We start from the raw sequence: 24,137 nt of genomic DNA, 5'->3' as shown, positions 1-24,137 counted from the left end.
CATCTTTACCAACAGAACTTCCCCCTTCACTTCCAAGGTAGAATGACTCCACAGACTTGATGAGGACATCGGACATAAAAGTTCAAAATATTTAAAAATAAAATAAATAAAAATAACAAGTATTTTCACTGTTTTTAATGAATTCACAAAATCCAGACAGATTTGAATGTAAAATCCTGAATAAATGACAACAAATACAAGCGACACAGGTGGGAAGGCTCCAGTCAATATGAGGAAGTGACGGCTCACTACTTAAGGGAGGCAGATGTGTTAAGTAGAAGCTTTAGAGGGTTTTTTGGTCATTTTTGTAAACGAGAAGAAGAGAAGACGACAAAGGAAGGATGGCTGCGTTGAAATGGATTAAAATGTCTTTATTTCTGGTGCTGATGCTTCAGTTTACAGGTAAGAATTCATATCAGAAACCTTGAATAACAAATAGATGACAAAAGTTCATTAATGTTATCATTATGTATTATTCTTACTTGGTTAGGGTTTTTTTGTTTGTAAGTTTTTAGACATTTGGAAAACAAAGATGAGATAGATACTTGTGCGTTTTTCATCTTACAGTTTGTCACATTTCTCTCTCTTCTCCTCGACAGCAACAGCTGGACAAGATCTGTCTCTCTTCACTATGAAAGGACATGATGTCACTTTGCCTTGTGAAAATGTGATACCTGGTCAACATAACTGTGACATCACTAACTGGCTGTTCGCTGTTTCAAATAACAGACCAGTGGTAGAGCTGATTAATCGCGGGCAGATTAGACCAGATGTTGGATCTAAATCAGACAGACTGAGTGTTACATCGAACTGTTCTCTGGTTATAAAGAACGTCACAGATGAAGATGTTGGTGTTTACACCTGCAGACAGTTCAAACCAGGACAAAGAGAAACAGACTTTAATATTAATCTGTCTGTTGTTAAGAGTGAGTATTTATTACATCATTGTGTTTTCAGATCAAACTGTCAGAACAAAATACAGAAAAAATGACAATAATTCTGACTTTATTGATCAAGTTCATTTAACCTTTGTTGTCTTTCTCAACACATCTTCAACAGTGATTGACTATGAAGTGGACGAGACAGTCACCTTGGACTGCTCTGTGTTGACATATGGACAATGCAGATATACAGTAGAGTGGGTGAACACCTCCCCGGACATGAAGACATCATCATATCAGTGTTCTACCAACGTGACATTTACAACATCTCATGTTGATCAGAAGTCAGAGTTTTATAAGTTATTGAAGTGTAAAGTGAGACATGTTGACACTAAAGAAGAGAAGCTGTTTTCCTTCAGTCATCAGACGTCAGGTGAGAAAACTGTTTAAAATCATCTCACTGATGTTTAATTACACAAAACACTTGTTGAAGTTTAAATATCAGCAGTTTGTGTCCTCTGTTGTTGTCAAGGTAACATGAAGTACGTTCTCACTGTACAGTTATTTTGTTCTATTGTTGTTTACATTTTTTCAGATGAAGATTCAACAAAGACAACAATCAGACCAACAATTCAACCAACTGCAACAAAGGAAATAAACACGTCACCAGGTAGAAACAATACAAACGTAATATTTCAGGAAATCCCAGATGGAATTTTTTTAGATTTGGTACAAATGTTCACTTGGTCTTCAGGATGTATTGATTCTTCACATTAGGCACAAATGTTCACTTAAAGTCAGATGAACTGAATAGATTTTGGTGATCAAAGGTCAAAGGTCAAAGTCACTGTGACCTCTCGTCCATCTTTTCCACTCATTACATTTTTGTGAACGAGATATCTCATAAACGCCCTGAGAGAATATTTTTTCAAATTTGGGACCAACATTAACTTTGGTGGTAAAAGGTAACTGACCTCACAAAACCCAATTATGGCCATAACTCCTGAATTCATACATTAATTAACACAATATTTCACACACGTTTCTAACAAGAATAATATGACTACAGGATAATATGACTATTATTTTGTTCTGTCTATTATTCACAACAACATGTAGCACCGACTGTATTTATCACCTTTGAAAACATTTCATTTTCTGAACAGAAAAAAATAAACCTGAAGCCCAAATGTTTCTTTATTGATTTCAGGTTTTCCATATTTGTTGAGGTGCATCGTCGTGTCTTTGGGTTTTGCAGCACTCGTGATATCTGTTGTTACAGTCAACATTTGGACAAGAATTAAAGGTGAGAACGTTCACAGAGGAAACTTTTCTACACAAAAACTTCTAATAAACCTGAAGTTAGTTTTTCTGTGGAAGCAAAAGTCGACTCTTTATTTTGTCTTTTTGTCTTTTCAGGAAACCAAAACCAGAAGGAAGAAAACACTGTGAGTTTAAACACTGAATATTCAGTTATAACTTTCCAGAAAAAAACAAGTGTTTGTGATATTTGTTTCTATAACTTTGAATAAACATGAGAAAAAAGAAAATTGAGCTAAAATTGCACAACTGTGTTGTTTTGAAATGAAGTGTTTATCTCAGCGAAGGAATCTTTAGGAAATCTAAACTGAACATTTATAGCAAAAAAACTGAAAGCTGCACATGAGAAGATGAAAATAAGAGATAAACGTGACAACATGAGACAGTTCATCTCAACAATACCACAAACTATGGCCTCAGTTTAAACTCAGTGTAAACAGTGTTGTGTTGTTTTCCACAGGTGCGTAACGATGAAGACGTCGGTACAGTGAACTATGAAAACATCGGAGAACCTTCTGTTTCCTTCCAACTCCGCTGATCATCAACAGAAATGACTCCACCTCTGTTAAACATCATCTCATCACGTTTTACACGAGTAGGAAACAGAATCAGCAAATATTTGTACTACTTTTTATGTCTTTGTGTTTTCTTACCAACATGACGAAGTGTTTTTTACGACAAGTTGTTTCTATTTCAAGCTGAAATTTTGAGAAAGAAGTTCAAGTCTGGATTTTCTCTCATATTAAGGAGCAAAATGTTTTAAGTCTGCATCTAAATCAGAACACAACAGCTGGATTTGACATTTATCTAACAAGAAATATAGCTTATAACAACTATTTTATTGTTATTGTTATTGTATTGTATTTTTTTGGCTTCCTGTTGCAACATGTAGCTCTGAGATTAAGATTCACTGTTTCTTTTTAAAGTGTTTTCAGTGCAAAGATTTTAACTGAATTTAATGTAAAATATTTGACTTTAATGAGCTTCATGTCTTCATGTTATCTGTAAAAAAAATGTCTTTTCTACGGCTGATGAAGTAAAATTCCTAATTATACAAATTCCTCATTTCCTCTTTCACAGTGTGTTTTGTAGTTCTGTCTCAGACACCTCCAGACCACAGTACAAGTCTGTCATGGTTTTGTTCCTTGTGTTACTCCCTCCGGCCACCAGAGGTCCTCAGAGTCTCAGGACCTCCGGTGGATCTCATCTGATTGGAGAGTCAACGACTCCTAAATCCTCAGATAGCATTACTGGACCGAAGGTTCATGTCTGCAGCGAGTCAAACAGACTCTGATGAAACATGTTGAACTGCTACGACACGTTTTCACAAGTTGGATGGTGGGACGCTTAAAGACGGTTCAGTCAGACGCTCATTAATGTGAGAAGCATTTGTGTTTCTGATGTTTATCTGGTCCTCGTTAGTAAAATCAACCTGCAGATCTCTTCTGCTGTTCAACCCACATTCTCACCACAAACACTTCCTCTTTAGTTTTCAGAGAAAATTACTTGACAGATATAAATATGAACCAACACTAAATGATCTCATCTCTGTTGTTATTCAGCTGCTGCAGCTTCACCGTGTTTCATCACAGACTTCAGTGGTTTGCTGGTTTATGTTTGCCGTCAAACTTCACCATGAAAACGGAGTTTTCTTATAATAAACTCTGAAAAAGACGAGCTGCGTCGACGGGAACATTTATCTGAAAGAACGATTCCCTCATTCAACTTCCTCTTTTTCTGTGGTTGATCAATTTTCCACTGCAGCCCACACAAACAAACACGGGAGAAAATACAGTCAGCTAAATGCATGAAAGTTAAAATGTTAAAAAGTTTTTATTCTTTTGATCTCAACACGTGAATTTTGAGAAATTTAACATAAATATCTAAAAAGATTTCAAGGAGTGGCAGAAGAGAGAAAACGTTGCTAAAGTCACTATGAGGAAGTGACAGTTCAGTCTTCACAGGAAGGAGAAACTATATTCATCTTAAAGAAGAAGTTACAACAGTGATTGTGTCATTTGTGAAGTTGAGAACAAGAGAGACAGAAGCAGGATGGCTGCGTTCAAATGGAGTCAAATGTCTTTATTTCTGGTGCTGATGCTTCAGTTTACAGGTAAGAATTCATATCAGAAACCTTCAAATACAAATATTCTTCCTTCAACTGAGACAGATACGATTTGTTTGTAACTTGATGAGTTTAATTGATTCTTGTTTTTACAGCCATCTTCATGTTACAGTTTGTCACATTTCTCTCTCTTCTCCTCGACAGCAACAGCTGGACAACGTCTGTATGTTACTGTCAGACTTGGACATGATGTCACTTTGCCTTGTGAAAATGTGATACCTGGTCAACATAACTGTGACATCACTAACTGGCTGTTCGCTAATTCAAATAGCAGATCAGCGGTAGAGCTGATTAAACTCGGTCAGATTGGACTAAATGTTGGATCTAAATCAGACAGACTGAGTGTTACATCGAACTGTTCTCTGGTTATAAAGAACGTCACAGATGAAGATGTTGGTGATTACACCTGCAGACAGTTCAAACCAGGACAAAGACATACAGACTTTAATATTAAACTGTCTGTTGTTAAGAGTGAGTATTTATTACATCATTGTGTTTTCAGATCAAACTGTCGGAAGAAAATACAGAAAAAATGACAATAATTCTGACTTTATTGATCAAGTTCATTTAACCTTTGTTGTCTTTCTCAACACATCTTCAACAGTAATTCACTATGAAGTGGACGAGACAGTCACCTTGGACTGCTCTGTGTTGACATATGGACAATGCAGATATACAGTAGAGTGGGTGAACACCTCCCCGGACATGATGACATCATCATATCAGTGTTTTACCAGAGTAACATTTACAACATCTCATGTTGATCAGAAGTCAGAGTTTTATAAGTTATTGAAGTGTAAAGTGAGACATGTTGACACTGAAGAAGAGAAGCTGTTTTCCTTCAGTCATCAGACGTCAGGTGAGAAAACTGTTTAAAATCATCTGACTGATGTTTAATTACACAAAACACTTGTTGAAGTTTAAATATCAGCAGTTTGTGTCCTCTGTTGTTGTCAAGGTAACATGAAGTACGTTTTCAATGTACAGTTATTTTGTTCTGTTGTTGTTGTAACTTATCAGATGAAGATTCAAAAAAAGAAATAAACACGTCATCAGGTAGAAACAATACAAATGTAATATTTCAGGAAATCCCAGATGGAATTTTGTAATTAAATTAAACCAAAAACAGAAACAAGCCCAACGGTATTAACTGAATACGTTTTTCATACTTTGACGTCTAAAGTTTGAGCGACTTCAAACATTTATCAACTCAGTGCCGCTAGCTGCGTTTAACATTTTGAAACTGTCTCTCTTCAGGTTTGTCGTGGTGGTACATCGCTGTTCCTGTAGCTTTAGCTGCTCTCTTAATAATTCTGGTGGCGGTCGTCATATGGAAGAAAAATAAAAGTGAGAACATTCACTGATTCAATTTTTATCCTTAAAAAGTTGTCATGAAGGAGACTTAACAAAGCGGAAGCTGAACTCAACTCTTCGTTTGTGTTTTTCAGGAAATAAAACACAAAAGGAAGAAAAGACGGTGAGTTTAAACACTGAATAATTCAAATACTTATATTATATGGTAATTTTAGAATAACGGTTTGGATAATTGTGGCGTTTCTTACTCGCGATCAACTTGAAACCTGAAAGTGGTGTCAACAAACACGGTCAAAAGATCCGTAGAGAATACAAACAAGAAAAACAACATGAACAACAGTGTGCTAATTATAGCCGTGTCATCAACGATTTCTTGTACGCAGTATTTTGTATTCAGCGATTTACCTTTACTGAGAACGCAGACGTAGCTTATGTTGCGTTTACTGTAAGATGCTTTCTGGATGTAACTCGCCTTTTCTTTCTCAGGTGCTGAGTTTAAACCCTGTGGAGACGTCGTCTGGTCCGGAAGAACATCAGGTCACGGTGAGATCCCACATCCACCGAGAAAAACAACCGTTATACTCCCTGTTATATCGCTACCTGGTATCACGGCAAAGCGTGAAATAGACACGCTTTTGGGCTGTTCTTTTTGGTAACCCATACAAAGTTTTTATTTTTCCCAAACCTCAATCAGATGTTTTAGCTAAAAGTAAATTGTTCCTGTAAATCACGCATGAAATAAGTTTCATTTTCGTCCACAACAGGAAAACGTGTAACTTTCAGACGTAGACGGCGCAAAGCGTGACTATCTCACGTTTTTAGTGGACCGGCGTAACGATTTCACGCTATGTCGTGATTCGTACAAACGGAACACGAGTTTTTGGTTACAACCTGGGAAGTCGTGTGCACCGTATGCTTGGCGTTGTACTGTTTAAGTCGTAAAAATATTGTTGCTAGGCAACGACAACTCAAATGGCGTCTGGAAGCCATGGAGGCTAACAATTTATCAAGCTAACAACTGAAGCTAACAGAAAATGTAAAGTCAAAAAGGAAAAGATGAAGCCGTTGGGAAGATCAGCATTTTCCTCAGACGTAGGCTATTTCCTAAGTTACGAAGACAAACTCTACGTGACTAAAATTACAATATATTAGCTTAAAATCATATGAAAAATGAACTTCTATGGCGTCTGACTTTTCTGTAAACGTCAGCAAACACGTCACAACTCGTGAACTCGACGCTTACGGAAAATTTAGAGTTCCGTCGTCATGAATACCACAAGAGGGCGCCGTTCATACGCGTCCGTGGAAAATACGACCCAGATTGAAAGCGGCATTTGTTTTCTGATCTTTGTCTGTGAGTGTTACGTTTAACTTCCTCCCACCAGAGAGAAGAGGAAGGATGACTTATCAAAATGATGATGAGTTTCCGCTGTGCTGAAGTGTTTTCAGAATCATTTGGTTGTCTTTAAATGTGCAGGTGGATGCTGAGGAAGGTGTTTCCTACGCCTCCATCAGCTACTCCAGGAAGGACGACCGCAAAGCCCGGGTGAGTCATCCGTGGGAGAGACTGTGTTGAAATAATGACTTTCAAAACTCCCGTCAGGTTATGTTTACGTGTACGAAACGCTGCAATGTTTCCTTCTAGGTCCGTGACGACCAAAAAGAAGAAGACGAAGGCGACTCTGTGACCTACAGCACCGTGAAAGCCTCCTCGGCTGGAGTTTCATCTGATCCCGGCAACCTTTACGCTTCTGTCAACAAACCCAACAAATAAGATGTAACACGTTAATATGTTGTTTTTATCAACGTTACGTGATCGTTTGGATTATAGATTTAGATTTTTAATGTGAAACAATTGATTGGAAAGTGATGTCTGTCATAGAGGACACAAGGTATGAAGGTGTTTAGCCCTTTAAAAAAAGTGTCTCATTCTTTGTCTGTCACTGATTATTGGAAACTGAAGATTGGACATGCAGCCATCAGGAGAGTTGAGACTCCCTCTAGAGGCCAAGAGTGTGAATAAACAGGGCAAACACACTCTTTCTACTGTTTACTCACCGGGACAACATTATTGTTTTGTAAATATATTTTCTTGTTTTTTATGCTTTATTGTTTTAAATGTGCTTATAATTTTAAATATATTTAAATGTTGCTCTCTGTTTATTTAATATTATTACTCACATCTTCTGTTTTCTGTGCTTTATTGTTGAAAAAAACATTCCTTCAACATTCAAAATGTATTTCCTTTGTTTAGTTTCTGTTTATTGAGATCGTTTTTTGCGATGGGCTTCATGGATTGAGAACAAAATGGACCCAGAATTTTGTGCTAGAGACCCCTGGTAATACCAGAACCGGTTATTATGATATAGCAAGTTGTTATGTTGAGTCATGATTATGATAATATTTAGATATGGGGATTATTTCGGACAGCAGTCTTTGTTAGCCTGTATTTTTATGTCAATATGTCCCAGGGGGACATTAGAAGCACATTTCAACATCACAGCACCAGTTCAAAAAGTATACAGAAAGAATAAAAACTGATTTACAAGCATCTCATCATCACAACATCACTGATTTTATGCTGGACTGAATAATGTAATGTTTTTAAAAGTGGTTTCTGTTTAATATTTTCAGAAGATTGGTGGTCATTTCAGATGGAAATCACAGTTTTGACTGGTTGAGGCGCTCTATTATTCTATTTCTTACCAGAGGGTGGCGCCAGAGCTCCTTCAGCATGTGCAGCCAATATTCACAGTTGTTTGTCGACCCTCCTCCTCCCAAAACCATTGTTGTTGTACTGTATATAGTGCTGAAAAAACAGCCTTCACACAAGAGTGTTTTCAAGATTTACTGAGCGGTGTCAGCTTTTGTGTTCGCAGCAGATCAGTTGATTGTTCTGGAAGTTTCAGACGCAGTGGAAAGAAAAAAAATACCCCAACAATAAAAAAGTACAAAGGCAGCCAGAGTAGAAGTATTTATTGTAAAGAGTAACTACATTTTCATCTTTACGATTCAGATGACCAAGGAAAGATGGCTGAAGGTCGTTTTAGCGCCGTACGGGGAAAAGAAAAAAGTGGAGAAGGAAGGAAGTTGGGAATTGCATCGTCAACATTTGCACCATTTTTTTTTGCATGTACAGTATACATGTTTTATACGTATGTTTTTGTTTTTGTACTTTGAGAGAGCAAGTTACAACCGGACTCAAATCCCTTCAAGTAAATAAAGCTGATTCTGATTCTGATTCTGGAAAAACAGAAAAAGGTGACATTAGTGATATTTTAACCGGTGCATTTAAACTGAAACTACCGGAGAAGTAAAGTTTAATCTGAAATTTGTGACAAATTAAGTACTTGAGAAAACTTCTTCCACGTCTACCAACAATTACCACCCTTATTAAAAGATACCTGACGTAAATTATAAAACATAAATATTCACAATCAAACACTTTGGGCAGCAAATGTTTAAGTTGAAGGTAGAAAAGGAATAAAATGTGTTTCAATGAATCAACATTAAATGAGAAAATAGTTCAAAATAAAAGTCAAAGTTTGCCTCCATTAATTGTAAAACTTTGCTCACACACACACACACACACACACACACATATAGACATTTACTGGCAGTAATTACTGTGTGTGTTGAGCATGAAGAAATTGCAGCAGGGGGGGTGGGGTGGGTGGGGTGTTAATGCAGTTCAGGACAAAGGGCTGTCAAACACACTGATTCTGCTTCACCGACGCTCCCCGACGGGACACATTCCAGACACACGAAGGTCCGTCTCCACCGCCGGACGGACGGGAAAGATTCAACGATTTCAAACGTAAAAATGGATGATCGACTCACAAGGCCGGAGAAAAGAGCAATGTGGAGACTTCTAAAGCCCCCCCCCCCCCCCCCCCCCAAAAAAAACCCATTTGAATCCTCTTTCCGGCTCTGTTTTCACACACAGGTCACAAATACAACTTTGGTGTTGCATGTTTTTGCAGTAAACTTAAAAAAAAAATTTAGATTAAAAAACAAATCTAGTCAAAAGTGTGGGATTTTTTTTTTTGGTCTGTTATTTCAGCGAGCAATCGCCTCACTATACCTGGCTAGCATCCATGAATGAGAGTAATTACATCATTAAAGCATACAAATGGGCTAATTAAGCTTTTTTTTTTTTTCCTCCCTCTCCGCCCACATTTCTTCTTCTGAGAACATGACCTAAATCAAATAGCCAATCAGGACTCAGTGAAAAAAAATCTCCTGAGCCAATGGGACGCCCGTTGCCGCCCCCCTCCCTCCCCCCCTGTGTGCATAATAATAAAAATCCCACCAGGGTGGTAAAGTTGCAGAAGCTGCAGCTCGCTCAGTGTGCTCTGGAGGTTAAACTTTGTCTCTCTGCAAACCGTCACCATGGTCGACGCCTTCTGTGCCACCTGGAAACTCGTCGACAGCGACAACTTCGACGAGTACATGAAATCGCTCGGTGAGTAAACAGCCTTTTGTTGTTGTTTTTTTCTACAAAGGCATCATATCAGATCTTTTTTTCTTTCTTATTTATTTTTTTATTTTTTTTTATCTGAGATTGTTGTAAAAGAGCTTTTTATTATTTTGTTTTCTCCCCCCTTCCCGCCCCCTCTGTCCACCACCCAGGCGTGGGCTTCGCCACCAGGCAGGTCGGCAACGTGACCAAGCCGACTGTGATCATCAGCCAGGAGGGCGACAAGGTGGTGGTCCGCACCCAGAGCACCTTCAAAAACACAGAGATCTCCTTCAAGCTGGGAGAGGAGTTCGACGAAACCACCGCCGACGACAGGACCTGCAAAGTAAGTCGACAGAAACAAAATATCTGTTTCAAATTTGGTTGTTAAAAATGAAGAAAAACACAAAACAATAAACTTTTTATGTGGATACGAGCAGTTTGAGGCAAAGTCAGGCATTTTTCAAGGTGAGTTTAAATAATTTAACTGCGCTTTAAACTGAAAAAAACGTCACTATAAATTGCACAAAATCATGTTTTTTTACAAGATTTCATTCATGTGTGAAGTCATAATGCATCTTAAAGTATTTTTTCTCTAAAACCGTGGTCAGTCGTGTTTTTTTTCGGGTGTATTTGTGGGTCAATAACAAGATTTTGCATCCCGAGAAACCCCCGAAATCCACCGACATTTGTTTTGTTTTTCTTTTACCTCCCCCTTGTTTGACCTTCTTCCCTCTTTTCATCCCTTTTTTTTTTTTCAGTCCACAGTGACCATGGATGGAGACAAGTTGGTCCACGTCCAGAAGTGGGACGGCAAGGAGACCAAGTTCGTCAGGGAAGTGAAGGACGGCAAGATGGTCATGGTGAGACGGCTCGACCCGCATCGCTTCTTATCTCCATCCCGTTTGACTGTTGATGGAGGAAATTCACCAACACAGCAGGGATTTAGGTTTTAGTGCAGCCAGGAGGGGGCCGTGATGAAGAAATCAGAGGAGTGGGGGAGGGGGGGGGAGTCATCATGGAGTGGATTTATTTGAATATATCACCAAGAAAAAGGCAGTTTCAGGAGCCCAGACGATCATTTTTAAGCCCGTTTTACGACCACTGGAGTCACTGACTGAATCACAAATGCATCAAAACTCACGGTGCATAAAGAAAACGTCAACATTAGTGGGCAGTAAACTTTGCTTTCCTCATGTTGGGAGGTCAACGCACAGCTTGTTAGGAACATTTTAACTCAACGGGGGTTTTTTGCGTCCAGAAAAAGGTGCAGGTCATATATATATATATATTTATTTATCTATTTATTTTTTTGTAGGACTACTTGCGATAAATAAACGACCTTAAAACCACAAATGGAGCAAAAAAAAAGTAATAAAAAGTCCCAGCGCAGGTTTTGAGTAGTTCCCTCAAGCCTGAAGCTCCGACTGCAGCTGATGATCTATTTTTGTTGGGATAAATGTGTCTTTTTTTTTTTTTTAATGCCTTTTTCAGTAAAATTAGCTCGCTTGTGTCAGCTGACGGGAGACGCTGTCGCTGTTGAAAAAAAGGGCCGCGATTTGGTAGCCGTGGTAACTGTCTCTTCCCCCCACCTCTCCCCCTCCCTGCAGAATTTGACCTTTGAAGACATCCACGCCGTGCGTACCTACGAGAAGGCATGAGTGCTCCGACCGACGGCGTCCCGAGAAAACCCGACCAGGGAGTTCTGATTTTATAATTATTGTTGGACTGTCTGCTTCTCTTTGCACTTCATCCTTCGTCCACATCGTTACTGCACGTGTTTTGTAATTTTTTTTTTTTTTTTTTTTTTTTTTTTTTTTTTTTATATGAATACATTCCTGTCACGATGGATGGCTCGTCTTTGCAAACCTGTGAGACATGAAATAAATAAATAAATACAATTTTAAAAAAAACACAGAGAATGAAGTTTGTGTCCTCCCTGATGTGTTCAATTCCCTCAACTTTGACCTCTGACCTTTCTGCAGGGAAAAAAAAATAAAATTCTACGTTTACGATAAAGGCTTGTACGGGTTTGAGAGCATTTCTGAGAACCAGGGGAGTCCGTTTACCAAAAAAAGTAGATAAATCCGATATTAATTTCCCACCAGCGAGCTTCAAAACCGGCTAAATAATGAGACTATTTTCTGGGACAAAGCGACTCCACCGATATGCCAAACGATTCCCTTTTGAGTCGGCAGCTGGCCTCTAACTGCTCCCTTTTTATTTAATCTCCTTTTAAGCCCTCAGATGACTCTGGTTCTCGCTTTGACGGGACATTTATTCGAGTACTGCTCTTTAAAGGGTCAGTTGAACCGAGCATTTCATCGCTTGCCTCTCCTGGAAGGAGGATTTGAGATATTCAGCAGCAGTCGGCGTTTCCGGGAACAGTTTTTATTTTATTTTTTTTAACTTTTTTTACTCTGCATAATAAGCCACAATGTTCACTTGAACAGCTTTAAAACCCAAAGAAATCTCCATTAAATCCGGTCACAGCAACGCCTGTGGATTATCTGGAGTAAAGTGCGCCGATTCTGAAAGGAGATTAATCAATACATTTATTACGATATTATATAACAATCTCAAACCAGGAAGTTGAACCACACAGCAAACCAGAGTCGTTACTGAAAAGCCAAAAGTCCTGCACATGATGTCAGCGTGGCGAATAATACAGGTGAGCAGGAAAAAAAATAATAATCAGGAAGCGAGCAAAGTCAGACGAGAGGAATACGAACTAGTAGCCAAGATGGCTGGATTACAGGATGTAAATTTAGAGCGCTGATTGGCCAATGAAAACACTGGTTATGTCATGATGAAATCAATTTTTAATTTGGTAGCATTCAAATCTTTTACTGAAGTAGAAGTTGCAATAACACACTTTAAAATAATTAAAAAAAATAACAAGTCATGCACAGCTGTTATAAACAAATGTACCGAGAAAAAAACGTTTGGAGAAAACATTTGACAAAAGAAACTAACAATCAAAGATAATTGTTTAAATTTAATTCTATTGAGCTTAAGAAAATTCTTGCTGGTAGTAGTTTGTTGGGTCGTTAAATGGATGTCCATTTTGTTTGGCGTTGTTCGTTAGCAAACTGCAGATGTCAAATAAAACGCTATATTTTAAGGCTGAATTTTATTTGGGAGTACAAAAGTGACAGGAAAAGGAAAATATTCAAGTACCGCACTGTTATACTTGAGTAAATGTTTATTATTAAAAAAAATAAAATAAATAAAAATAAAAATTCACTTTAAACTAAAGTTTTCATTTTCACAAGCTCCTCCCCCTGGGCGCCAAAAAGACTGAAGTCACGTGACCAGACAAGTCGCTCTACTTCCTGTTTACGTCTGAGGGAGAGTGAACTTTTCTGTGGACGCTTACTTAAGTTTATGAAGACTTCACATGAAGGCTACGTGATGCGTCTGTGTTGTCGTTTCGTGTTTTAACATGGTAGGACTTTCGTGTTTTGCGCTGCTGCTGCTGTCGCTCGGCGCGGCTCCGCTGGCGGCGGCACCGACCGGAAGCAGCTACCTGGCGGGCACAGGTGAGTGGAAGCCCCGGCACTTAACGACAGCTCCGTTTTTCGACCTGATTTCTGCCCTTTGAGTAAATATCCAAAAGAGCTGCGCAGGCTGAACGTGCAGCGGGAAAGGAACTTGTGTCTTTCTTTTATGGCTGAGAGTTTTGCGTTTCAGCAATGCAAAAAAAAATAAAATAGAAGTGGGTATTGTCTTAAATTTAGTGTCGCACGGCTGATGTCATGCTCGCCGAATTCACACCAAGACGCTATGGATTTATATTCAGTGGTAAAAACCTGCTGTGAATGTTGCATTTTGTTCGCAGATGATAAAAACCGTAGAAATTGACGTCTTTTTAAACGGAGTCTGGCCAGGAACGTCTCCTCGGATAACCTTCGTCCTGCATCTGGTATTTAATGGTGCAAATGGGAGTTTACGGGTTTTTTTTTTATAAATGTGTTATTTGAGTTGCAAAACAGGTGTAGAGTTGTTTTATTAGCAGAAAATAATAACATGATGTGTTGTGAGATGATTAAAGATCAGCAAAGACAAAAAAAGGAAATGTTTGGGTGCACGGGTGTATTTTTATTCCACTTCTAAAAACTATTATACAGTGTTTTTTTGTTTGTTTTTCCTCCTTTAATTCTTTATCATTATTCACCGTCTGTCCAGGCAGGTTCTGGCACATCACCGACCTCCACCTGGACCCGTCCTACCACCTGGCCCCGGACCCCACCAAGGTGTGTTTCTCCTCCAAGGGCGCTCCCGCCTCCCACGCCGGCCTCTTCGGCGACTTCCTGTGCGACTCTCCGTACCGCCTCATCCAGTCGGCCTTCGCCCACATGGCGCCGCTCACGCAGCCGCAGGACTTCATCATCTGGACCGGGTGTGTTTTAAGTGCTTTAACTGGGTTTTTTTTGTGTGTGTGTCATGTGGTTTCCTGTTAGAGATGCAGTGCTTTCGTGGTCATCAGTGTCACTTCCTGTTTCATACTGAACATAAGAAAAAAACACAGTTTCAATTGTTTTTAATAATCTTCCCTTGTGGTTTTGTGGATGAACGATCAAACAGGCCAGAGTCATCAAATGTTCGTATTAACAGAATATAATATCAACTTCAACAAAAAGGCCCAATTTAAGAATTTAGCGCAGTTTTAATCCGACTAATATTCATCGTCTTCTTTTTGTTAAGTTCACGTTTTAGTACTCGAACAATGTTTTTTTTTTTTTTAATGTCCGAGTCGTCCACTCGAGTAGCTTAAAGAGAGCTTCGTGTCCTCCGTGAGAGGTGGAAACTTAACGTTGAACATGTGCTGCGATAACAACAGAGAATAAGCGAGTGTGCGCTAGCATCGGCCTCGTCCTTAAAGCTCTCTGTTAATCTGCAGCTTAATCGGCGAAGCCAGGAATTCGTCGGTTTATTAAAACATGCCGAAGGACTCGAGAAAGACTCCCCGGGTGGAGGATTAAGTTACTGTGCAAGCACTGTTTTTTTCTTTTTTTTTGGTACTATATTCTTTTGTTATTTGAGCTTGAGTTTCACTTTAAAGGGGAACTTCACACTATTTCTGCAGTATTGTGCAAACCGAGGGGAAAAAAAAACTAAAACGGGTTTGAAAAAGCTCCGTGTTGGGAAATGATGGTGTGTTTTCTACCGGCAGACGAGTGACTCGCATTTAAACACATTGAAATATGCCTTATATTTAACGCTCCTAACTGGAAGTCTTTAGTTTCATTGTACAACGAAAACTGAGCAAAAACAGACCAAGTTGGTGCAACACGTATAAATGAAACATCAAAAATACAATATAAAAGGTAAAAAGACGTGTTTTCCCGAACCCAGATGTATGCAGGTAGTGCAGCTGTTAAATACCATTAAATATTTGATTAGATATTAAATACCACGTGCAGGACTGCATACAGCACAACTTTGTGTGTTATAATTTTGCTTGTCATTTTCTATCAGTAGTATTATTTACTAATCAGGCAAAAAGCAAAACAAAAGAGATGTCATGACGAAAATGAGATGCAAGTCGGCTTGAATTCTTATTTTCTCGTCTTTTTCTTTATTTTTGTTGCAAATTAAATCAAATTAACAGTCGCCGTTGACTGACAAGCGCTTGCATCCAGTCGCTGCCTTTTGTGTGAAGCGATCTACGAGCATCAAACTAAACAAGACGCGTTATAATGATAATATATCTTAATGTATGTCATGTGACCGGGGGAGGGAGGGGTTTAATAACTCTGGATGATATTCCCACAGTGACAGTCCGCCTCACGTCCCCGTCGACGAGCTCTCCACGGAAACCGTGATCCAGGTGATCGGCAACATGACCCGGACCATCAGACAGCACTTCCCCAACCTGACCGTCTATCCGGCTCTCGGTAACCATGACTACTGGCCACAGGTGAACATCGGGCCGCGGGAGGAAAAGAAACAAGTGATGCATCCCGATGCGAGCTGAAATAGCTGAAATAGCAGTGTGAAGCAATTTTGAGCCCGTATTAATTCAAATATTCAAATGTTACTGTTATAAAAGGAAATGTTTTTTTGTTATTTTTTTTATCTGATTATATGAAACAGAACGCGCTGATGAATGATACAGCCTCAAAAACCAAATGCAACATGCTGCTGGATAACAGTTTATTATTTTAAATGTTTCACGCTCTGTTTTTTTTAGGACCAGATGCCGACTTCCACGAACGCCATCTACAAAGCTGCTGCCCAACTGTGGGAACCGTGGCTGCAGGCCGACGCTCTGCTCACGCTCTCGCAAGGTTCAAAGACAACTCGTCTACAGAGAATGTTTCATGTCGCTCAGTTATAATCACAACAATGACTGTTTCACGATAAAGAAAACTTTGCGCTTACTTTTGGAAACTTCTGCATTTAAACTTCACTTTTTTTGGGGACAAATGGAATTCGTTTTTTTTTTAAAAAACGGTGACAGAGAGGATGTATATCACCATAAATAATCGTTTCTGGAAGTTCCCGTTTGAAGAAATGAGGAAGAGAGAAAACCACAGACAGTTTGACGTGTTTTGACTAAGCGGCGATATGCTATTAAAAAAATGATTTGGACGAACTCCGGATGTGACTCGATCAAATTGGGAAATCTAGAGGACCATAAGCCCCGCCCACTTCTAGCAGAAACCCAACTGGCCTGTCCGTTGTTGTTGTTGTTGTTGTTTTATAATAAGGAAAAGCAAATTCTCACATTTGTGGAGCTTTACTGTAAACATTTTTTAGAAAGTTTTTTTTTTGGGGGGGTGTTTTAAAAAAAAAAAAATTACATTACATTTCTGTCAGTTGACTAATTCGTGAACTGACTACGACCACACGGGCAAATTAGCCACTGACGTGTTTCGATATTGTCCGATGCGTGCGCGCTGACGCTGAGCGACGTTTCAGCGTTTGTCGTTACGTTGGCGTAATATTCCAACGCTCGGCGGTTCTGTCCCCGCAGGCGGTTTCTACTCCCAGCTGGTGAAGCCCGGTTTGCGGCTGGTCAGTCTCAACACCATCCTTTACTACGGTCCCGATAAAGTCACGAGTAACGTGACGGATCCCGCGGGCCAGTACGAGTGGCTCGAGGCCACTCTGGAGAAATCTGCTCGGAGCCGGGAGAAGGTCTGAAATCCTGTTGTTGTTGTTGTTTTTTTTATATAGATACTTTATTAATCCCGTCAGGGGACATGTTGTTGTTACAGCATCATGTACAGGGCAAAGCAATTTAAGATATAAAATCTTAAAATATTTTTGGGGAAATGCACATTATATACAACTTGTATACAAATAAAAATAGAATAATATTGAATTGAACTAAACTAAACAACAGTGCAACGTCTTATTGATGTTTATATAGATATTTATAGGCTCAACTCTTTTTAATACATTGCCTTCCCTTCTGTCTGGATTTAAAATGGCGTCTCCAGGTGCTGGTCATAGCCCACGTGCCGGTGGGCTACCTGCCCTTCGCCAGAAACACCACCGCCATCAGAGAGACGCACAACGAGAGGCTGGTCGCCATCTTCAGGCGCCACAGCGACGTGGTAGCGGGACATTTCTACGGCCACACCCACCGAGACAGCGTCATGGTGCTGCTCGACCAACAAGGTAGAACGAAAGATAACGTGTTCAAACGTCCCTCGCAGCTCATTCGCTAATTTACTTCTGTCTGGGTTATTTATTTATTTATTTTTTAAGGTAAACCCGTCAATTCTCTTTTCGTGTCGCCGGCCGTCACGCCGATCAAACACGTTCTGGAGCCGTACTCCAACAACCCGGCTTTCCGTATGTACTTGTACAACTCCGAGGACTACAGTCTGTTGGTAAGAAGCTCCGTCGGCTCACGTTTTAATTTCATATCGCCCGTTTTGAAACTGAGTCACAATAGTTTGGCTTTTAACCAAATGGCAAGAACGAAAAAAAAAAAAAAGTATGTGAACATTTTGCAAATTCTACTCGATTAATCTAAAATCACCGTCGTCAATCCGTTGCTACGGCAGCCTCAGTTGTTGTTTTTTTTTTTTTTTTTTTGGACCACGTGTTGAACCTGGCTTCAGGGATTTGTTACCCTCGAGAGGTTTAATCAGGTTTGAGATGTTGGACAATAAAGTGTGACTCGGGCGACGTTCCAGTTTATGGGATTTAATTCAGATAAATTACTGCAAAAGGGAAAGTTCCTTCCTGAAACGGCTGCAACAAAAGGTGGAAGCATGCGATTGTCTCAAATGTCAAATTTAGTCACATTTGTATTGTAGAAATACAAACATTTAGTTTTCAATGAGCGGTGATCATTGTCTGGATATAAAAGAGTTTGTAGCTTCCGGGTCTGAAAAATGGTTCCGATGCAGAAGTGCCTCAAGCTGCAATACCACCGAGTGCCACTAGAGGTCGGCTCCAAAAAGCCTCCGGCTCCATAGACTCCCATTCAACTTCTCTCATCAAATCCAAAGTGAATAAAATGTGTCCATCAGTTATCTCGGTGTTGTTAGCTAAAGTCACTCCTTCTTATTAGTTTTCTGGAGGTCCATCTGAAAATAATCCCTCATTCATTAGAAAAGAAGATTCAAGAAGACCTGTTTTGGGGGACATGTCTGTTTGATTGACAGGCCTGTGGTGCAGTCAGGTTACAGCTGTCGGTGGGCGGAACGTAGTATCGTCATGGTTTCCAATCAGATCGGTCAGATTCACCGCTGGCTCCTCCCCTCCAGCGCGTCCAAATATGGTCACTTCCTGCTCCGAACTCGCAAAGATGGGCGGCGGTCAAATTCCGAACTCGAGGGTTCGTGACGGCCGTTCAGCAAACCAACGGGCGACGATGTCGCTGCCGGTTGCCGCTCAATATGAAGCTGCCACGTTGGGTAAAAAAACCCAAAAAGGACCCGTGAGATCCGAGCAGCTTTCTGTGATCTTTATTTCACAGAATACAACAAACAAGACAAAGTCTTTTAAAGACACTTAAGAGAGACGAGAAGCGTTCAAGCTGTCGCGCATGTTGGCAAATTCAGGTCAAACTAAAAGCGTCCTGCGACTCCAACTTTTATCTTCTCCGTGATTAATCGCGGTGTCAATCAGCACACACACACACACACACACACAAAAAAAACCGCTTTCTGGCGTTCAAAAAAAAAAAAAGACTCTTTTCTCTCTCTCTCCCCTCCTCCTCCGTCGGCGCCTTTCTGTTTCTCTCTGAAGGATATCTGGCAGTACTATTTAAATCTGACGGAAGCCAACGAGAAACAAAGATCTGACTGGAGGCTTGAATACATCATGACGGAGGCCTTTGGACTGGCTGACCTGCGGCCGGACAGCCTGCTGCAGCTGGGCCGGAGCTTCGGGCCGCCGCGCTCCAAAACCTTCCAAAGCTACTTCCATCACTACATGGTCGGCTACGACAGCAGCATCGCCTGCGAAGGCGACTGTAAGGTGAGCCAGGTGTGCGCCGTGCTCCACCTGGACGGACCGTCCTACTCCAGATGTGTCGCGGAGGGGAAAAGGCTGGCGTGAACGAAGGAGCGTCGAGGGAGATTCATTTTTTTAATTTTTTTTTATCTCTTGCTGAAATCACCAAAAAAGGGAAAACTACTTCCGCTGCTCCCAAATATCATATTTTTTTTCTTCATCTTCGATTTTAATTTATTCGAGTAGATTATATTTTATTAATCCCACAGTGGTGAAATTTAGTCGTCACAGCAGCGTAGAAAAAAACAACAAAAAGTTGGACACAATATGAAAACATTCATAAATACGTATAAGAAATAAGATAGATAAAAAAAATATTATTTTAGAAAGAAATAAGAGCAATGCATAAACACACACACTAAGACAACATACACAAAAACAAATAACGATATAAATAAAATAAAATGTATATTTATATAAAAACATATATACATTTTGTATAAATTCATATTTATACAAAAATAAATAAAATAAAATTATATTTTATAATTTATAATATTTAGTTTTATATTTATATAAAATAAAATAAAAAATAAATAAATACAGCAAAGTGATTCAGAGGCAGTCCGGATGACTGAAGTAAATTAGCTGTTGAATGTAAAATGTGATGTTATTTAAGAATATTCAATATGATACTGATGAAGTCCTTTTCTCCAAATTATTCTGTTTCTCAGTTTAGATTTTGGTGAAAATAATTTAAAATGAAGGAATCCGCCGGGAAATGTTTGATATTAGAGGTTTTTCTTTTTTTAAATGTTACACTTTATTAACTGAAGGATTGAAGTCAGTAAAAAAGGGAAATGCCACACAATATTTCAGATTCTTGCAAATATTTGATCTCAAAAACGGAAGAAAAAAATGCAAGAAAATAAAAAAAACGCCATCTTGGTTTTGAGAGAGCAGCGAAGACTTTTGAGGCGTGCTAACTTTTAGCAGGATATACTTCGTGGGAAAAAAAAAAGTTGAAGGTTTATTTTTTTGAGTTCAAATCTGCTCTCAAATGACTTGAAGCTCCTCCGTCCATCGGGCGAGTTTATTCTTACGTTTTTCAGGGAAAAAAAAAAAGAGGCATTTTGACACGTTAATAATCAGAAGTTATGTCATTGACACGAGATGACTGGACCATTAACACGGGGACCGTTTAAAAAAAAACATTTTTTTTCTTTTGATTTTGTGGTGTTTTGCGTACGTTCTGTGATATTAACGTAAATCAGCAATGAATCCTAAAGAAAAAAATTGCTGCTTCACAAAAAATGGAATATAAAACCGTAGCTTGGATCATCTTCCATGTCACGGAGAGTATTGGTGTCAGTTTTGCTGCTTATTTTTTCCATTAAAGTTCTTAATTAAAAGTTGAAACCACATCGTGTGTTGAAGATTTAAGAGTTGCTAACTTGAACGAAGCACTAAAACTTCGTGCGGGTTTAGTTTTTTCTCTGCGGGGGGGGAGGCAAAGACAGAAAACAGCGGCTAACCTTAAGCGACCCTCTCGCTTCAATTTCAGCCCCTCCCCCCTCCCCCGGTCTTATTCTTCTCCTGTTCAAACTTGCCAGAAAACTCCTCTCGTTTCTCAGCCACCGTCTCAAGCATTCACCCTCCTCCTCCTCCTCTTCATCCTCCTCCTCCCTCCTCTTTTGTCCCATTCGCCTCCCTTCCCCAAAATGTTGGTCGCACCTCTCCTAAAGCTTTTTTGTAAAAGTTGTAATTATGCATCAACACAGCGGAGAAGTGTTCCTTCTGTAAACCGGCTGTTTGTGCTTCAATACAGGAACTTGAATCGCTGCTCGTTTACACTCTGAAGATTCCCGAGATGTTAATCTATATATATGATGTGAATGTCAAATGAACCGAACTTAGACTTTTTAGTTAAAGTTGGAACAACCCAAAGACCAATAACCCCCCCAAAAAACATCCCCCTTTTTTTTCTTCTTTTTTTTAAAGAGGTTTCAAGTCTTAAAAGGTGAAACCAGAGTTTTTAAACTCCTCATAACTATCCAGATTCCCAAAAGTGGAAAGATGATTTATTTTGTTTTGAAGAGTGAATCTGGACTTTGTGTGTTTGTGAAAACTTCCCCTCATGTGCCCCCTTTTCAACGTTATTACCCTCCTTCCCCCCCCCCTCCCGGGCCTCCCTCCACTCAGCGCCAGACAAGAACGTAACCGTGGAGACGGAGTCGGTGGCGAGCGTGGCGATGGAGAGGACTGCATCGCCACGGTAACGGCAGAAAAAGCTCCCAGTTCTCTGAATCCGTCTCTCGGGTCGACTGTTTTTGTTCTTAACTGCCGAGCTGCCGGTCGGACGAAGCCGACGAAGGTGGGCGACGTTCGCGACGTTGAACCTCTTCACTCCTTTTCAACCGGTGCGAGGTCATCATTAATTCAAGTTATTCAAGTTTTTAAACACTTTCTTTTTGCATTATAACGACCAAATTACAATCCATAACGTCACCTCGGCATCTACTGGATCAATCGGCACTTTATTTTTATTTTAGTTAAACAGCAATTAAATGGCTTGTCATAAAATGTATTTATTCATCTTTTCGTCGTGCTTTATCGTGCTTTTTGTAACTTCATCTTTTAGCTTTTCATCTTGTGCCATTACCAGGTCAAAGTTTCTAAGACTTCATGAAGCAACCGGTTTTTATAGTTTAGTTTTTTCATGATCAATGATTTTATGATTTTTATGATGAAGATCTCGATTTCAGGCTCGTCGGGAGTCTTTTGCTGCACCTGTGATCTTGTGTGCTTTTCATTAGTTTCCCAACCAGTGACCACTGTTTACCAGACTGGAACTCGTGAGCTTCCCCGGTGACAACACGGGAGGTCGTGTCCCCCGGGTACTTGGTTAAGTCGTAAAAACACACCGTTGCTAGGCAACGGCAACGTGGACGGGCGTCTAGAAGCCGCCGAGGTTAACGATTTGGCGAGCTAACGGGGAGATAACGTAATGCAGAAAGTGCAAAGTCACAGAGGGAAAAGATGAAGCCGTTGGGAAGATGAACATTTTCCTCAGACGTTCGGCTGTTTCCTAAGTTACGAAGACGAACTCGACGTGACTAAAACGACTATAGCAGCTCGACATCCAACGAAAAATGAATTCCACGACCTCTGACATTTCTGTAAACGTCAGCAAACATCGTCACAACTCGGTGAACTCGAGGCTTTTAGAAAATTTCCCGAGTCCCGACGCGGTGAACACCACAAGAGGGCGCCGTTCATACGAACTCTTCTCACGTCCGCGGTCAATACGACCGCATTTGAACGCAGCGACATTTCATATTTATCGTCGCTGAAGCTGATCAGTGAACGTGATGCCGGAGCAGGAATATAAAAATGTTCTTTTAAAAGGTGACGGAAAGTAGAAAAGTAGTAGCAGCAATCGATAATAATTACCACCCCAAAAAAAATTGCTTTAAATAAAAACAAATTAAAATAAATTGGTGACAAAACTAAGGAGACAGTTGCGGCAGGGTGAAAGAGAGGTGGTCCAATAGCTGGAAACCTTTCGGCGCGGAGCTAGACGGTCGGTAGACGGTCTGTCTTCTTCAATGACTGTCTGACTGGCCGGCTCTCCGTTTGGCTGACTGACCCACATGTCCAGGTTTGCATACATTTCTGCTTTCGTTCCAGTCGGCTGGCTGTCTGGGCCGGGCCGGCTGGTGGAGGCCCACCGTCTGAGGATTACTGTCAGGACAGTACAGCCCTCTCCTGGGGAGCTGGAATCTGCGTGTATGGTTCAGATCACCATTACCCTTGATGTTCCCAACTCACCTAATCCCTTTTCACATCCTTCGGGGTTTTTGAAATACTGTCGATCTCTTGAGTTTCGAAAGTCAGCTGTACCCTCCACCCCCCCACCCCCCCCACTCCAGCAGTTTTAAGAGTTCGTGCTTCGGTTGGTGACATCGAAATGAGCCACTTTAAAGAAGGTTGCCCAAATGTCTTGATCCCGTGTAAGTAACGTTGATTCTCTTGAAAGCCTCTTTAGCGTACAAGAGATCTAAGTGGCTTTTTCCCGTTAGCTAATTGAGACCTCTCGTGAACCTCTGCTACCTCGTCTAGTAACGTTAGAGAACCAGTCAAAACAGGGCTGTTCGGGTAAATCCTTAATAGACACGCTCACCTCGGTCTTTCTACAGTTTTCGTATTCACACAGAAGGTTCGCCAAAATAGGGCCTCTGAAAACCCAACTTTTCTGTCTGCCGGCCGTGCGCACCGATTCAATTCTCTTTGTGCCTTCGCAGTGGACTTCAAATCACAGAAGCACAGAAAGAAACGTCATTTGGTTTTCGTGTATCTGTTGAATCTGCGCCGATGAATCGCTCGATATTTTGCATCGATCGTGTTGATGGATCTTTTGTGCGAACGACGCAAACGCGAAAGGACTAGAACGAAGCCTGAAGGGCTCCGATTTCATCCAGTAGTTTGTATCTGCTCGACTGCGAAATGAAACGGAGATGACGTCAATTTCAACGTTCGGCTGAAGACGGAAAGGCTTTTGGCGTTTTCAGCTCTTGCCGTCACAATTTAAGCGATATTCTAGTGTTTATCCCAA

At 40.2% G+C, this 24,137-nt stretch overlaps 3 protein-coding genes and 1 long non-coding RNA gene across 4 annotated transcripts; all 4 read left to right on the top strand.

Moving 5' to 3' along the window:
- The first annotated feature begins 341 nt into the window (after positions 1-341).
- LOC138212072 (uncharacterized) lies at positions 342-7,840 on the top strand. The gene is made up of 8 exons (XM_069172315.1): positions 342-402; positions 1,060-1,314; positions 1,477-1,551; positions 5,584-5,673; positions 5,775-5,803; positions 6,127-6,183; positions 7,118-7,186; positions 7,286-7,840. The coding sequence occupies exons 1-8, from the start codon at positions 342-344 to the stop codon at positions 7,412-7,414; spliced, it is 765 nt and encodes a 254-aa protein (XP_069028416.1). The 3' UTR covers positions 7,415-7,840.
- LOC138212086 (uncharacterized) lies at positions 2,113-2,753 on the top strand. Its single transcript, XR_011179397.1, has 3 exons — positions 2,113-2,187; positions 2,301-2,329; positions 2,662-2,753. It is a non-coding gene; the product is annotated as an uncharacterized lncRNA (long non-coding RNA).
- A 2,120-nt stretch (positions 7,841-9,960) lies between the features above and the next one.
- On the top strand, positions 9,961-12,021 carry LOC138212105 (fatty acid-binding protein, brain). The gene is made up of 4 exons (XM_069172354.1): positions 9,961-10,105; positions 10,273-10,445; positions 10,861-10,962; positions 11,710-12,021. The coding sequence occupies exons 1-4, from the start codon at positions 10,033-10,035 to the stop codon at positions 11,758-11,760; spliced, it is 399 nt and encodes a 132-aa protein (XP_069028455.1). The 5' UTR covers positions 9,961-10,032; the 3' UTR covers positions 11,761-12,021.
- Positions 12,022-13,455: 1,434 nt separating this feature from the next.
- smpdl3a (sphingomyelin phosphodiesterase acid like 3A) lies at positions 13,456-22,098 on the top strand. The gene is made up of 8 exons (XM_069172356.1): positions 13,456-13,641; positions 14,288-14,501; positions 15,878-16,022; positions 16,296-16,392; positions 17,082-17,245; positions 17,551-17,731; positions 17,822-17,946; positions 19,316-22,098. The coding sequence occupies exons 1-8, from the start codon at positions 13,545-13,547 to the stop codon at positions 19,625-19,627; spliced, it is 1,335 nt and encodes a 444-aa protein (XP_069028457.1). The 5' UTR covers positions 13,456-13,544; the 3' UTR covers positions 19,628-22,098.
- The last annotated feature ends 2,039 nt before the right edge of the window (positions 22,099-24,137 follow it).

Source organism: Embiotoca jacksoni, unplaced genomic scaffold, assembly GCF_022577435.1.
Source record: "Embiotoca jacksoni isolate LCO1_2020_lvr unplaced genomic scaffold, fEmbJac1.0.p SCAF_52, whole genome shotgun sequence".
In the NCBI taxonomy this organism is placed as follows: Eukaryota; Metazoa; Chordata; class Actinopteri; family Embiotocidae; genus Embiotoca; species Embiotoca jacksoni.
Note: the sequence above shows the minus strand (reverse complement) of the source record. Positions and strands in the feature narration are given on the sequence as shown.